Source organism: Stegodyphus dumicola, chromosome X1 (genome assembly GCF_044657685.1).
Source record: "Stegodyphus dumicola isolate Sdum_Otavi_A_Nest chromosome X1, ASM4465768v1".
Classification (NCBI taxonomy): domain Eukaryota; kingdom Metazoa; phylum Arthropoda; class Arachnida; order Araneae; family Eresidae; genus Stegodyphus; species Stegodyphus dumicola.
This window is the reverse complement of record NC_140780.1, coordinates 17,561,239-17,579,200: the sequence shown is the minus strand read 5'-3', so window position 1 is coordinate 17,579,200 and position 17,962 is coordinate 17,561,239. Positions and strand designations below refer to the sequence as shown.

Sequence of the window (17,962 nt, the reverse complement as noted above, 5' to 3'; positions counted from 1 at the left end):
AAAAAGCTAAACATAATTGAATGGAAGCATAAGAGTAAATAACTATTTCAGATCATTATTATAATTTATATAAAAAAAGGCCAAACATAACTGGATTCTTGCATAGCTATTTCGCGAGTTATCGCTAAAGCATAATTTCATCTCGTTGGTTGTTCAAAACATAATTTTCTATAATGTATTATTTCTATAATGTGTATCTAGTATTTTAATGGCGTCTTAAGAAATATAGAACTATCTAAAGTTACGCAATTTGAAATCAGCGCATACGCTAGATTTGGCGCTCTGTTAAATGGGCGCGTTCGCTAGATTAGGCGCTTTTGCGCATACATTTTCGCTGAAATTTTTTACGGTCTTCAAAACAGAACAATACCTAAGTTTCCATGTTTTTTTTTGTAGAAAATCTATTGATTAATGAGAGATCTCGCAGTTTTACAAGCATTCAGAATCTGAAACCTGTCTTCTAAAATATTGATCAAAATTTGAGTCAGAGTGTGCATTTTTCTCGTGATATCACACTAGTCTCTTGACAAACTCATGATTGGATGGAAGAATAGCTGTCATTTTAAATTCTTCTGTATCCTCACAAAAGGTAAGTTTGGTTTTCAGTCTAAGGACTCCATTTTCATCCTTGAATACTCCTAAAGTTTTTAATTTCTCATACTTTGCATTTACAAAACAGTCTTCTTGAACCATTTTGATCAATAACTTCTCAGCCTCAAAAATTTCATCAGAATCAAGGTTTCCATGTTTTCTTGCAATTCTTTCAGATTAACAATTGTAGGTGAATCTTAGGCTCCATGCAATTAGATTAACTATCTTTTTGTACTTGGAAAAATATCTGTAATACCAATCTCTCTTGGTAACTAAGCATGCAGAAACTGAACGTTTTGTTACAGACGAAACCATGCCCCCCCTTTTTTTTTTCTAAAAATCTCACTCTCATCTAAATTTAAGTCACCTTTTAGCCAATTTTCTTCAGCCAAGTAAAGCCAACTTCGACCTAGCCACCAGTTAGATTTCAATAAATTTAAAGCTGAATAACCTCTACTCAGGAGATCAGCCGGATTCATGATCCAGGAATATGTCTCCATGAATTTTTATTTGTTAGTCTTCTTATTTCTTTTACTCTATTTTGGACAAAGACATTCCAGGCTTCATCTCTCGCTATCCATGTTAAAACAGTGGAAGAATCAGTTCAGAAATAAAGTTCTTCACTCTGTATCGCAGATAATATTGAGGATGAAAGATGTGATGATATAGTAGCTGCAAGTAATTCCAATCTCACGATAATAATTTCTTCTTTTCCAGTTAGTGCAACTCCACTCCTGGCTTATATAAGTTGTACTTTAACAAAATCAAAAGTTTTCCTTCGGATCAAAGCGGCCATGGCATAAGCATGCTTACTGGCATCACAGAAAATATGTAATAAAGTATTTTCCCTTGTATTCCTTGAATCAAAATTATCTGGAAAAACAGATTTTTTCTAGATAGTCAATATCTTTTAGCCATTTTAAAAATGAAGTTCTTGTTCTTGTACAGGTATTGACTTCTTCATTCCATGTTATCTTCTGCATCCACATTTCTTGAAGTAATAATTTAGGGATAAGGATGACAGGATAACATATACCAAGAGGATCAAACAATCTATGAGCTGTAGATAAAATTAAACGCTTAGTTACTTTTTCAAAACATAACTCTTTTGTGCTACCAGTATTTATTCGTAGAGTGTCAAATTGTTTATCTCATATTTAACCGAGCACATTTGTATCAGCAGAAGCATCATCATTAATGTCATTGAACTCCCAGCCTCTAAGCTCAAATTTTTTCTCAGCCAATTCTACAGTTGATACATTCATAAAAAGATTGAGTTCGTTTTCATTTTTGACACAACTGACATGGTTGTCAACATAAAAACTATGCATAAGTTTTTGAATAATATTTTTTGGATATGAGGATTCAGCAGTTTCTATTTTCTCTAAACCAGTTTGTAAGTGAAGCTGAATAGTATTATTTAGAAGAAAAAGGCTGCTTGCTACACCAAAAACTACATGACAGTGCCTGTACTTTTTCTGCTGACCGTCACTATCAAGCCATAAGAACGTCAAAAAATCTCTAGCAATGGGTGAAACAGTTATTTGTAGAAAGGCTCTTCGTATACCAGCAATAACACCTATCTCTTCTTTTTGAAATCATGTTAAAATACTCGGAATCTGCTCTATTAAATTTGGGCCTTTTTCTAAGCAGTCATTAAGACTAGGAAACACCTTTACTTTGGCCAAAGCATCAAACACTGGTCGGAGTTTTGTAGTACTATTCTCTTTGATAACTTCTCGATGAGGAAGGTAAAGAACTTGACCTTGATCGTTTTTAGCAACCTCTTCAATTACTCCCTCTTCTAGCCATTCCTTAAAAACATTTTCATAAGCTTCATAACTGGACTCGGTTTTAAGAGTTTCGTTCAGTCTACTCCCAGCTAAATCAAAATAATCTGTCAGTGGTGGATGATCTTCCAACCAGGGCAAATCAACCTCAAAATGATCATCTATTACATGGACTGTATTTAGGAAATGTAATCGAGCAGCTTCTTGAAGTTCATTCTGGCTTTTCTTGACTGATGGGTCAATAATGCCAAGTGTATCCAAGGTCCATCAATCTGTTATCATCTCCAGTGTAGACAACAGGGACATAACTAATAATGATGATGTGCACTTACTTCTCGAAGTATTGGGCACTCGTCCCATAACTGAGCATCCAAGTTTTGTTTCGATGGCTACGAGACCATAAGGTATCTCACAACAACCACCTGTCACAAGTTTTCTAGTTACATCGCCCCAATAAAATAGGTTATTTTTTTAAACAAAATGCACATACAGCTCTTGCTTCTTATTTTAAAATGAAAACAAACAATACACTATAGTCTTCTTATTATATTATATGCCTTCGATGAACTATTATCGGTGTTAATTCGGTGGTTGAACTATAACTGTACACATCTTTGTTATGTTATTTTACTGGCTAATCTTTGGAATATGGTAACAGGAAGTTTGGCGACATTTTGGTAAGGCGTTAAAGGTTACTAGCTAGGACTTTAGCAGTGTACATGGATAAAGTCAAGAGTGTGCGCAATGCCATTTTTGTGCAATTCTGGGATTTTTTTTACGTACTTACGTATTATCGCAACCAGGTTGGCGCGATTTGTAAGTTTGAGTAAAAAAGTATGAATAGAAAGAAAATGTACATTTATTAATTACAGATAATTTTAATACAGTTTTTTACATTATTCTGTTTTAAAATATAAAATAGCAATTAAACCCTTCCGGTTTCGAATTTGAATAAGTTGCAGAAATATTTTTTCGGCAGAAATCTTTTGGCTATTGCTTTTAGCACTGATTGAAAACCATATTCGCCATAACCATGTACACGTCGACTTATTTTTACTTAAAAAAACATCCCAGAATTTCACAAAAATGGCATTGCGCACACTCTTGACTTTATCCATGTACACTGCTATTTTCTCATAAATTACAAAAATTTGCACGAAAATGCAGGACAATTTTGTGAATCTCTACATGCTCTTTTTACAAAACTACGTATAACACGTAGGGTTGTCATAAGTAGGGTCGCCAAATTTGGCAATTTATGCGAATTTTGGCCTGGTTGCGTTAATACGTAAGTACCTTTTTTTAAGTGAAAATAGGTCGACGTGTACATGGATGATACCGTGTATGTGCAATTCTTAAAAACGCGGCAAGCAGTGGGCGATTCTGCACTTTCTCCCAATTTTGCACATAATCTTCGTCATGATTAAGCACTTTTGTTCCATAAAAGTTCTAGCATAAGCATAATTTGGCTAGCAGATTATTGGAAAAAAATGTTGAGTTAAAAAAAAAAAACATGCTTTTACTTCGTGAAAACAAAATGGCATCCAAACAAAAACTAGCAGGTTGCTGTAGCAGGGTTGTTCGTCAAATTTTCATCAAAAAATCGCCAAGTGACCATAATCCAAAGATTAACCATTTTACTTTTTAACATCTATTCGATGATTCCATTTTTCAGGGAACAGTGTATAATGAAATTGTTAACAGTGTTTCAAGAAAATAATTAAAAATTAGACAATATTCAAATTTTATTACTATATTCTTTGCAATAAAGTTAATTCTCGTGTTTGGCTCTACTCTTATATGCGCAATAATATTACCAAATGTGGCGATATGTGTTCTATGCTGGTTTTGGGCACAATTGCATGTTGTGTGCCAACCCTGTTGACGTTGAAAAATCTTTTGCTAGAGTGGTTTAATTGCTTGTTGGTTCCTGTTATGCATGTTTTGAAATGGCCTATGTTGTAATGATAGACATGGCGGCAAGATTTCAGTCTATTATTTTAAATTATGTGGAAAGTAAATTTAGTATTAAAAGGTATGATGTTGGAGTTGTTAACGAGTCTTTTGTTCACGGGTGAGTTTATGAGGATTAAAGTGTATTTTTGGAATTTCTGTGCGACTTTTAAAATGGAATCCGAAATGCAGAGCTGCTATGAAAACTCGAACAAAGAAGGACGTTTCTGATAGTTCTTATGTGGATTTGCAGTCAAATGGTTGCTGGTAAAGTATGTGGCTGTCAGCAGAGTTTAAGATTTAGATTGTGGTTTTGGTGCAGTAAGTTAACTTTGGAGGAAGTTTTTATGGTTACTTTCGAAATTTTGAATCTCAGAAAGACATGTGATATAGCAAAATCGTGGCACTTTTGTTCAGAGATGTTGTGTGACAGGCGAAATTTTATTCAGGAATGTATTATGGTAAGTGCATTTTATTTTACTTTTTTTTATTTTGTAGAATGTTCATTGTTTTTTTTACTATGAATTTCTGTTGTTATTGTTGTTTTTTGAATTGTTTGTAATTCAGTTTAATTTATTTGGTTGATTTGTGCGCAATGCCTAGATTGTGCAATTCATAGATGTTTTTTTTAAGTTTAAACAGAATGCTGTGTACATGGTACTCTTTGGAATTTATCGTTGTAATGTTTATTTATTGAAGCGAGGTGTGCGTTGTAGATTCCTTCACTGCCTAGAATGTGCACTTTGCAGATATTTCTTTAAGTTAAAACATATCGCTGTGTACATGGATTCTTGTCAAATATTTTTGGTTTGAAACTTTACGTTTATGCTAACTAAATTTTTTGTTTTTGTTTCGTATTTTTAGCTTAAATTTTGTCTTCAAAAACCGCGTTTTTGGAGACATTTAAGGCTTAAAATTTGAAATGTAGACAAGAAATTTAGGTAGTAATATGGCGGCATGGAGTTTCTCGCCAAAAATGTTTGGCGAGAAATTTGGCGACTTGAGGGCGCATATAAGAGTAGTTCCTTGTTTTTATAATATGTTATTTACTGTTGCAGTGTTGTTCCAAAGCACTATCTTAATATAATAAACATTAACTTTTTATTTAGACCATGTCACATGTCAGTGCCAGAACAAACTTAGCGGTTCTCGCAATCGGAAAAGAAAGCTAGACCAAGAAAAAAATCTCAGAACTCCAGAATAAAAAAGGGATCATAGGCATTAAAAAAATCGCAAAAGAAATAATCATAAGATATGAAGGATGAAGTAAAATCAGAGTCAGAATCAGATTCAGGTTGCACTCCTGAATCTGCTGCTACACTTTTATATGATAACAAATCACAACAAATACAAGACTCCGCAGGTGAAAAAGAAGGGGGCCCAAGCACATACAAAATTTCAAATCCATATTCATACATAATAAAAAGTACAGAAAATGCAACAGAAACACTCACCGTAAGTCAGCATGTTTTGGGGTTTAAAGGTGTTGGTTATTTAAAATTCAGTAATAATCTTCCAATAATATCAAACCAACTTTGCACAGAAATGATTATTCACAGAACCCAGATATTTAAAAAGAATTCAGGGTTGATCTTTACAATACGGTAACTGGTAGTTTGGCGACATTTTGGAGGCGATAAAGGTTACTACCTGGGACTTTGGTAATAATGTGAGCAGTACTCAGTTCCGATTACGCATTATTTTGTGCGAGGGAAATGAGAAATCATGGGATATGTCATGTGATATAAATGGACGAATTACGGTTCTTTAATCGGAAAAGGGGGGAAATCGGGAAAAAATCTGGAAATTTTGTATTTGGCTTTATTCTGTGTTGTGTGAAACAGTGTTCGTGAATTTTTGGATCCCATGGCCGTAACTAAAGTGAATTCGAAATGGGTATTTATGTATGTATTAATTTAATGTATGTGCTCATTTATATTTTAAATAGTGTTTTTGAATTTAATTATATTTTAATTAAATGATAGCTATTTTGTGAATTTTATGTTTGTAGGAATTTGGTACACGTTTAAGTTGAAGTAAACGTGCATGGAAATAATTTAAATATTTGATACTAAGTATTTGTAATGCTTGCGGTATGACGTTGGTGACGTGTATAATGTAATAAATGATTTAGAGGTAAAAGTTTTTGGATATTTTATTTATTTTATATGTGGAAATGTTCATATTTGCAAAGGGTAAATACTTTTTCGCGATCAGGTAATTTCATATATGTTCTTTTTACCGGGTTTAAAGATTGAGAAAATTGTCATGTATTTTCGTGAAATTTTTCTAATTTATGAGAAAAAAGCAGTGTACATGGATATAGTGAAGAGTGTGCGCAATGCCATTTTTGTGCAATTCTGGGATGTTTTTTTAAGTAAAAATAAGTCGACGTGTACATGGTTTAGTGATATTTTAATTAAATGATAGTTATTTTGTGAATTTTATGTTTGTAGGAATTTGGTACACGTTTAAGTTGAAGTAAACGTACATGGAAATAATTTAAATATTTGATACTAAGTATTTGTAATGCTTGCGGTACGTATAATGCTTGCGTTTGGTGCAGTAAGTTTAGATAAAAAGAAAAGAAACATGTCTTTACTTCGTGAAGACAAAATGGCGGCGGGAAAAAAAAATAGAGGGTTGCTGTAGGAGAGTTGGTCACCAAATTTTTGCCAAAAGAACGCCAAGTTACCATAATGTAAAGATCAACCAAATTCAGTTTAAATGCAGTAGCTACATCAGCTAATCATCTAATGACAAAATCTTGATTTTCTTGACAGGTCGGTAATCAAGAACAAGGTGTATATTAAATTCGCTACAGAATAATGCAGCGTACTGCTTTTGTTGCTTACCGTTTATTATTTTAAATTCCGCTCACAATCATCTTTCATAACAATATCTTGTTTAATAAATGGAGGAAAAAATATAAATTGATTAGCCATGAAAATCATTTACAACTTGGAAAGAAATAGAAAAAAAGATTAACAAAATGGGAAAAGATGAATCGTTAGAAGAAAATATACACTGCATAAAATAATGGTGAAGAAATATATTGCAACAAATGTCAGCTCGCATGAAATATCTGTTTATAGAAATTCTCTCTCAATGTGGCCATGTTGAAAATCTAGCACTTCAAGATAGTACAAATGTCAGAAATCGGTTGATCTTTACATTATGGTAACTTGGCGTTTTTTTGGCGAAAATTTGGCGACCAACTCTCCTACAGCAACCCTCTATTTTTTTTCTTTTCCCGCCGCCATTTTGTCTTCACAAAGTAAAGACATGTTTATTTTCTTTTTATCTACTGAACACTTCTTCCAACAATCTACTAGCCGAATTACACTTATGCTAGAAATTTTATCTAACAAAACTGCTTAATCATGACAAATATTCACTGCAAAATTGGGAAAAAGTGCACAATACCATACTCCTTACGCGTTTTTCAAAATAACACATACACATAAACCATGTACACGGCGACTTATTTTTACTTAAAAAAAATCCCAGAATTCCACAAAAATGGCATTGCGCACACTCTTCACTATATCCATGTACACTGCTTTTTTCTCATAAATTAGAAAAATTTCACGAAAATACATGACAATTTTCTCAATCTTTAAACCCGGTAAAAGGAACGTATATGAAATTGCCTGATCGCGAAAAAAGTATTTACCCTTTCCAAATATGAACATTTTCATATATAAAATAAATAAAATATCCAAAAACTTTTACCTCTAAATCATCTATTACATTATACACGTCACCAACGAATTCATACCGCAAGCATTACAAATACTTAGTATCAAATATTTAACTTATTTCCATGCACGTTTACTTCAACTTAAACGTATACCAAATTCCTACAAACATAAAATTCACAAAACAACTATCATTTAATTAAAATATAATTAAATTCAAAAACACTACTTAAAACATAAATGAGCACATACATTAAATTAATAAAAATTACCTTACAATCCTAATTACTTTAAACTAAATCATTGCTAATAACAATTTTCCCAATAATACCAAATTCCTTTACTTCCACCTTACATTTAGAACAATGCATAAAAATAATATCCTCAAATAATTAAAAATACTAACTTACCTAATCTTCTTCAGAATCTTGATTATGTGTCCGATAAACTTTTCTTCTTTCTGTTTCAGGATCTTTAAAATCATACTTATATTTCACAGCAAGGTACCAGGTAAAATAAATAACTTAATAAAACATCTTTATTTCTATCTCGCACAACCTTAAAGAAACATTTATTACTACCCTTTTCAATACCACTAAATACCCATTTCGAATTCACTTTAGTTACGGCCATGGGATCCAAAAATTCACGAACACTGTTTCACACAACACAGAATAAAGCCAAATACAAAATTTCCAGATTTTTTCCCGATTTCCCCCCTTTTCCGATTAAAGAACCGTAATTCGTCCATTAATAGCACATGACATATCCCATGATCTCTCATTTCCCTCACACAAAATAATGCGTAATCGGAACTGAGTACTGCTCACATTATTACCAAAGTCCCAGGTAGTAACCTTTATCGCCTCCAAAATGTCGCCAAACTACCAGTTACCATATTGTAAAGATCAACCCAGAAATCTATTATCTTTACTTAAACTTGTTGTTCAGTTCGGTCGACTACTAGCAAATCATCTTAGAAATGTCTCATACTTATCACCATAAATTCAAAATGAATTTATTCATCTTCTGACATCCACAGTTCGAAATCAACTAATAAGTGACATCAAAAGAAATAAATATTATGAACTTGATTCGATTCCTGATATTACTCATCAAAATAAATGTCACAAGTCTATATATCCTGATACTGCTCATTGAGTCAAATGTCACAAGTGTGGATATTGGTTTCACCAACAGAAACATTTCTGTCAAGGAATCATTCTTAAGATTTATTGAAATACATGCTAAAGATGCAGCGTCAATTAAAAATATAATTTTAGAAAAAAAAATTCTGGTTGGATTCTATTAATAAACGGTAGATTACAATGCTATGTTAATGCACATTGCATCACATATCTGGCATTGAACAAAGAATTACGGAAAAAATAAAACAGTATTATTTGTAAACTATGATAACCACTCATTAAATTTTGTGGGCGTTACTACAGTTAAGCAAGATCCAATCTTTGTAATATGTTTTGGAATAATTGAAATCCTATATCACTTTTTCTCCCATTCAATATTACAATAGATATTAATTAGAAAATGCTTTAAAGAAAACTGTTAAACATGAATCTGAAACACAATGGAGCACCAGAGCCGAAGCGGTTAGTGTTATTGCTGATGGACTGGGAGAATAAGTAGAACTGTTTGAAATATTAGCAGAGGACAGTTCTACCACAAGGGACACCAGAAGCCAAGCAACAATTTTACTGCAAAATAAAACAAATTTTAATTTCATAATTTTAGTCTGTAAGGATCTTAAGTTTTACTAACGTTTATTTTATTTTAAATCTTTACTATCACTTCTTATTTTCTACTTCCGGCCAGAATTATAAGCGTGAAGGAGTTTATGCAAAGTTGTCTGGCGAACGCCAAGTATTTAAGTGTGGCCTTTTTGCCAAGCAGAAGAGAGGAAGCCGTGAGTTCGAAGCAGGCCGCTTACCTTAGAAGTTACGCAGTTGCTACTTTGCCTTCCAGGCCAGAGGTTTTAATCCTCTTGATAAATTAAACGTATTGTAGTGTTCACAGTCTCTGTGCTACATACGCTTTCTGTTATTATAAGGCCAATCTTATTCTAAAGTTAAATTAGAGTTTAGTTTTATTTTGATATCTTTTAAGTTAGACCCCGAGTGGAGGGTCATTGTATTCCGAAGTACGGAAGTCATTGTATATAAAGAAAAAAATAAAGGGTTTTGTATACCCTTCGTCTGTATCCTGTCCACTTACTACAATTAGTGAACATAGCTTTAGTAAGCTCTCTGTTCTAGTCAGGTCATTGTATGTTTCCGAAGAAAGTTAGAAGAAACTTTGAACCTGATAAGTCTATTTTTGGCATGAAATCTTGAGAATTGATCATGTGCAGCTCAGATTGCAAGATGAATTTTAAGAATGAAATTGGATTTTAGAGAAGTTTTCCGTGATCTTGAATCATTAGTGACGGAGTGTGTAGAAATTCGAGATGAGTTCTGTGAAGAGAAATAGGAAAGGCTAAGTTTCCTTATGAAAAATGGTATATCAATAGAAATTTCCATGTTAGAAGACACAAAAAAATCTCCGGAGAATTGGCTAGAGATGTTGGCCTTTTCACAGAATGTGAAATTTCTCGCATTAGGGAAAGTATTCTTAATCCTGCAACAGGAAATACATACACATTTTATACAGCTAAATGATCTTAATTCCAAATTTGGATTTTTACTGGATGCTGAAAATATATGAAACTAGGTTCATGTTGAAAATGATCTTGAAAAGAATTGTAAAATTTTGCATGAATTTTATAATACTGATTTGGTACTTTTTCGTTTTGCCAGCGCAAACAATAAAGTTGCCAACAATGGTACAGCTGATGGCAAATAGAATATCTTCGCTGATAACCTTTTACGCCTCATTTTCAAAACAAGTCGCAGGCATTTTTTGTCACATTGATTGTTTCTTTCAATACTGGCATATAATTACATAGAATTTTTACAAGATAGTTAAATTTTATGCCCTAAGACCATCTGTGGTAATTACATCAATTAGAATGCAATCACACCGCTTATCCGAAAGCAAAAATATAGAAAGGCAAAGTCAAGGGTTAAATTCATCAATTCTAATGAGAATACACTAGCATAGTAAAGCACTGCAGTTTTACATAATTTCTGAGTAAGCTATTCGTACAAATTGAAATCATTCTTGCACTTAAACTTGTATTGCAATTTAAAATTTAACTTGGAATTAATGTAGATAATTACTGATATAATACCATTTTTGTAGCGTAGTTTATGTGAGATGAGATCACTTGGGGTCACGTGATATAAACTGGCAAATCAGCATGTTGAACCATGAAAGCATAATAAATTCTTAAACTAATGTCTTTTTACAAATTTATTGTCTTTATTTATTGGATTTTTACAAAATTTTAAACGATATTAAAATGCTTATGCCTTCAAAATAAAAAATTCTTAGAACTAACATTTGTTAACATTTTTTATGTGTATACTGTGTGTAGTCGCCAATAAAGTCTGCTTGGCGAGATTTGCGCTGGCGAAACGAAAAAGTAAACAAAATTATTAAATTCCTAAATTTAATCATTTCATTACTTTTTTACGATTATGACCTAATCGTTTGCATTATTCCAGGAAATTTTGAATCGTGATATGTTTTGCAAGGGCTTTTGTGGTGTGTGTTGCTTAGAAGTACATTGCTTGTTTCATTGTTTAGACAGTACAATGCCTGAATGTAGTACGATTTATTTGAAGTTTCTGTACAATTTGTAATGAAAGGGAAATAGTACATTAATTGATTGGTATGTAAATGAAGGTTTACTTAGTAGCCATTTTCCGAACAGTCCGGAACTACGTTTTTGACTCTTATTTTTGTGAATTTATGTGGCGATGCCGATATACGGATTATAGTTCAGATAAGTTTAGGAAGTTCTTGGATGCTGTTAAGAAATTTTGTGCCACAGAATGAAGACGAACAAATTTCGAAATAAGGTAAGTGGATATTTGCTTTGTGTAGTGCTAAAATACATAGCAGGTTTTTCCTTTTTTTATCTTATTTTATTGTTTGTAGAAGCGTAGTTAGGTAGTGACTATTTGTAATCTATGATAATGTATTTTAAGGTAGGTACTGCATTCTATTACTATTTGCATTACATTCTTATTACACGTTTATTATACATATTACATTAATACCTGTTTTCCAGGGGGTGGGGGGACACCAAAAAGGAATTGTGCCCCAGGTGCCAGTTATGATCTCAACACCACCGCAAGCATGCAACGATTTTCTGTCTTAAGAGAGATGAGGATTTTCTATACACATTAAGGAATAAAATACAAAACATCCATTTATCAGAAACTGAACTTCAGGCAACTTCCCCAGGAAGTTAGTTCACTTAGCCCAATGGTGGGAAGATATTTCAGCTACATAAAAGTAATACTAATTATTCTTAATAAATTTAATCTCAAAATTACAAATCTGAATATCACTACTGTCGAAATTATCACTGATAAAGTGATAAGAAATCACTAGGAACATTAATGATTTTTCTTACAATAAACATGTTACAATAATTCAGATAAATTAAAACTGCACGCTAATAATACCCAAAATTCAATCAGTTTTGTATCAAATGTTTCACATTATTAAATTCTACGGCAATTTTTAAAGGAAATGTATTTAATTTACATAAAAGTAAGCACAACATAGTAGGACACTCTCATATTTTGCTGCGGAAAACGCAGTCATAACATTTCTTACTCAAACAAAATTACTCTATATTCCCACTGTTTACTAAGCAGTTTTTATCCTCTATATACATTATAATTTTGAATATTTTTTAATAGAAAAGCAAAGATATAGACATAAGTATAATACCTAAACACTGACTTTTATCAAAAATTGTTACATGCTCTTTATTCTATTATAAATTACATTTTGACAAAATCATCTTAATATAATCAATAATGACAATGAAAATGCATTATACTTACCAATCCGTCCAAGATTGGGTTCATATTAATCACATTTCGTCCATTAAATGCCACAACACAACAGTAGACAGATATCTTGCTTTCCACAAAGTCTTTCTGCCCAGAGGGCGAAATATCAAGCTTTCGTGTGTTTGCATAGATTTTTATTTTTAACGAAGAGAAGATTTTGGTGTATCACCAGGGTTTACAAATGGTACGGGAAAATCTCAAGAGATTAGAATAGAAGGAGGGAAGGTTCAACTCAAACGGTGAAGCTTGGCGGCCATGTTCCTGTTATCGCTGGTACTTGGGCAAGGAAGTCCGTAATTGTAATATTTTTTTTATTATTTTATTTTTGATGCATGTCACCTTGTGTTGCACACTGAAGTGACAAAAGTCATGGGATAGCAATATGCAAATATACAAATGGCAGTAGTATCGCGTAGAAAATGCATAAATGCGAAGTGCTTTGGCAGGGCTTTCATTTGTGTTCAAGTTATTCATGTGAAGAGGCTTTGACGTGATTATGGCCGCACGACGAGAATTAACAGACTTTGAACGCGGAATGGTTAGTTGGAGCTAGACGCATGAGTCATTCCATTTCGGATATCGTTAGGGAATTCAACATTCCGAGATCCGCAGTGTCAAGAGTGTGCCGAGAGTATCTAATTTCACGCATAACATCCCACCATGGACAGCGCAGTGGTCGACCACCTTCACTTAACGACCGAGACCAGCGACGTCTGCGTAGAGTTGTCAATGTTCAAGACAAGCAACACTGCGTCATATAACCGCAGAAATCAATGTGGGACGTACTAGGGACGTGTCCGATAGGACAGTGCGGCGAAATTTGTCTTCCTTGGGCTATGTCAGCAGAAGACCGCAAGGAGGTTAGCTCTACTCGACAGAGAGAGAGTCTGGTGTCATCATCTGGACAACACCGACTTGATCTGGTTCATTACAGAGATCGACGCGTCGGAAATTTTTCCGACAGCTGGATAGCTGCGTTTAAATTTCTAACTGTCGTTTTAGAGCTAAACTGAGGACCGCGGACGTCACGGATAGTTTTTGGAAGTGCACGTAATAGATATTTTAAGATTATATATCTTAAGATCTTAATATTTGTAGATTAATATATATATATCTTAAGATTTGTGAAAAACTCAAGTTTTTCGCGATAGAAATAACGCATTTGATGCTGACGATTGTACATTACTTATTTGTTCTACATTAGCAATTCCTTAATTGAATTTTAGTGAAAATAATATATTTGGTGTTTTCCTATTTCACATATAAAGAAGGAGTGCATACTTTTAATTTAAAATTGTAATTTATAAACTAATGTATATATCAATGTACTTAATTTCATGTTTTGATGAGTAATTTATAAATTTTATGTTTTTAATTATAATGTATTTCTCTCTACTTTCATTTAATTCGTAGCGTATAAAAATGCAATGCATTAGCACATGCATTAAAGAATATGCAGTATATGATTCAAATTATGCACATCCTAAATTCAACATTTACATTAAATTGCTTGGAGTTAAAAAATTTATTTAAGTAGTTTTAACTGTACCGATATGAATGTCAATTTCCAGTAGTTTTTAGGATCTCCTGTATAAAACAAGTTAAATTCCTGTATAATTTTCCGTTAAATTTAATTCTTGTAAATATCATAATGCATTATTTATATTTAGTTATCATATTTTTTTATATGGTCTGCTTTTAGATATCACATCAGTTTTGTGTATTTTTATACAGATCTAAAAAGAGCTTGGTTTTTTGGTTTTATGTAATTACGGCAAAAAAGAAAAGAAGCCTAAAGTGAGGGCTGCCTTCGTGGAGGACATTCTAAGGGAACTAGCTCGTATACACGTAACACATGGAGAAAACCACGAAAACGCCCATGCAGGCACCCCTTTAACGGGATTCCAACCTTGGACCGAACTTCTAGTGTTCAGCGATTTTACCTCTCAGCCGCTGGTGCTATTGATTTAAAAAGGGTATAAATAAAAATATGTACTGTAATTTCTTTCACTGCATCTGTTAATATATTTATAATACAGTTATATATATATTTATTTATTTGAAACAGATTTTGTGTGCCTTAAACTAATATGCTTCTGGAAGTTACCAATGATATGTTAGTAATGACAGATACATTGGTAATGACGCCCATGCAGCAAGCCCGATCGCAGGATTCGAACCTCGGAACGCACTACTAGTGTCCAGAGATTTTATCACTCGGCCACTAGTGGGATCGATTTAAAACAGCATAAATAGGAATATGTACTTCAGTTTCCTTTCACTGCATATGTCAGTATATTTATAATACATTTATATATAGTTATTTATTTATCTAAAACAGATTTTGTATTGGCTGAAATGGGACAGGTGTACAGTCGGTCACAAAAGTATTCGAACACCGGTACCCTATCAGAAAATGACAAGATGGCGTTTTTTTTCTCTTTCTCTCTGTGTGTCGTGTTATTCCATCCTAGGTTTTCTTCTCCCCCCCCCCCATCTTGGAAAAAACTGGAAAAAATTGGTCACGATCTCTTTTTGAATGGGGAGATGCCATTTTGAGAAAAAGCTGACGACCCTATCTTGGAGAATGAACATGACCGCTCTACACACCCTTTCACTCTCTCTCTCTCTCTTTGAATTGGGAAGCCATTTTGGGAAAAAGCAGACGACCCTATCTTGGAGAATGGAAATGAACGCCTCTCCCTCTCTCTTTGAAATGGGAAGCCATTTTGGGACCCTCTATTCTTGGGGAGGGAGAAAACTGAAGTCTGCACTTCGCTGTCTCTGAATGCGGAAAGCCATTTTGGGAAAAGCGGACCCTCTTCTTCTGATCTTGGAGAACTGGAAATGAACGCTCTACACGATCTCTCTTTGAATTCAGAAGGTATTTTGGGACCTTCTAATGTTGGAAAAGTGAAATGGACGCTCTACGCTTTCTCTCTCTCTCTCTCTCTCTTTGACATGAGTAGCCATTTTGGAGGATTCTCCACCATCATCCTAACCTTGGAAAACTGAAATGAACGCTCTACACCTTCTCTCTCTCTCTTTCTCTGAAATGGGTAGTCATTTGAAAACTCCCTAACTTTGGAAAAAACAGAAATGAACGCTCTACACCATCTCTCTTTGAAAATGGGTGGGGGTGTCATTTTGAGACCTCCCTCCCCTAAAATTGAAAAAAAAACTGAAATGAACGCTCTACACTTTCTCTCTTTGGACATGGGTAGCCCTTTGGGGACCCTCTCCTCTTGGTAGAAAAAAAAGAACTGAAGTGAAGGTTCTACACAATCTCTCTTGGAATGGGATCCATATTTCGGGAAACGTGGATCACCTCATGCTGGAAAACTGAAGTGAACCACCAAGATTGGACTCTATATAATATTTTTTTTAATTGACATCATGACCCTCCTCCAATTTGTTATTAAAAAAGTTTTTTTGTTTTGGATTTTATCCCATTTCTGATGTGATTTCAGAAATGCAATTCCATAACAGTTCAATTTCATTCGAGGTTAAATGATCTAAACAGTCTTTCACCCACCCATCCGTATGATTATTTTCTTCTCCTTCCTGTTGCACCAAATTTTGTAAGTCCATATAATCATTCCATACGGGAAGGGCTGGATCCTCACAAGGCTGTCTTGAAACACTTGGAGTCTCTTTGGGATGAGTGGAGGGATCTAGGATGTCTGGACCCGGCTGCGATTCTACCTGCATGATTTCTGGACCCGTTGGAACTTGTTTACCCGGCTGAAATTCTACCTCTACGATTTCTGGACCCGTTGGAATTTGTGAACCCGACTGTGATTCTACCTCCATGATTTCTGGACCCGTTGGAACTTGTGGACCCGGCTGACATTCTACCTCTACGATGTCGGGACTTTTTGAAGCCTGTGGACCCGTCTGACATTCTACCTCTACGATGTCGGGACAGGTTAGAGAAGAAGAAGAAGAAGAGGAGGATACTGGAAGAGGTTCTGTCTGTGAGGAGTCCAAAAGAGGTTGCCTGTTTGAACAAGTCGGGGAAGAAGAAGAAGAAGCTTCTGGGTTCTGAAGCGGATCTTGCACGCCAGGTAGGTTCCGGTAAGTCGACCGTTTTTTAAGAGGTAATTTTTTTTTCTTCCTCCTCATCTTCAATTGTGATGACTTCAATTTCATTCCGTTGCCGGGTCGATTTTGTTTCGGGCCATGACGGTTTGGTCCAGCTCCTCTTATCATCTAAGGAAGGGATGGGTAAAGGTGGCGGAGGGTTCTCTTCTTTTTCTTGAAACATCATCGGCGATTGGAAACAAATCTCCTCTTTCAATTGTTTCCAAAGCGAGTACGAGCATCGATCGACGAGAAAGAGACTCTTCTGGGTCGTGACGATGAGATATTGCGTTTTCGGGGGAACGACATAGTTTTGAAAAGGTCTTAGAATATATTTCTTATATTTCATCCTGTCGCTGACTTTAAAACTTCTTTCCTTCAGATTGGGGGACGATGATTCGCAATAGGCGAGAGGAGCGGCTGTGGTTTGAACAATATGAACTTCGTCCTCAGCCGTCGTTCTCACTCCAAACGTAAAATATCGTTTCGTGAGAAAAATATTCTTCCACCGAAAACTCGTGCGCGGATCCGTATATCGCCGGTCTGTTTGAATGGGCCGTCTCAAAGCTCGATCCATCCGATTCCAAGAGAAGGGAGATTCCTCTTTCGTTTGTTGCGATTCGAATAAATTTCTGTATATATTCTGAACGAGCAGGTTGGAGGATTCGACATCTTGGTTGAAAGAAACGATCGCTTGATGAGGTGGTAAATGCGGAATAAATGTCGCACAATGACACGCCAAAAAAATTTTCAAGTTGGAGATTTGCTTTAGCGTCTTCAAATCCTCCCCGTTCGAAATCCGTTGAGTTGGAAAAACGTCTAATAGCGACATGGCTCCCAATGGAAAAGAAATGAT

The 17,962-nt window shown here is 34.4% G+C and overlaps 1 protein-coding gene across 4 annotated transcripts in view; it reads right to left on the bottom strand.

Moving 5' to 3' along the window:
* The window catches only part of Rgl (Ral guanine nucleotide dissociation stimulator-like), a 165,657-nt gene extending 152,493 nt beyond the window's left edge, over positions 1–13,164 (bottom strand). The window contains exon 1 of one of the 4 annotated variants that reach the window (XM_035357166.2): positions 13,015–13,164. In XM_035357166.2, the coding sequence (XP_035213057.1) occupies positions 13,015–13,038 (24 nt within the window). In that variant the 5' untranslated portion in view covers positions 13,039–13,164. The remainder of the gene's footprint in view (positions 1–13,014) is intronic. The other 3 variants (XM_035357162.2, XM_035357165.2, XM_035357164.2) reach the window with 3 other exon arrangements.
* Between the last annotated feature and the right edge of the window lie 4,798 nt (positions 13,165–17,962).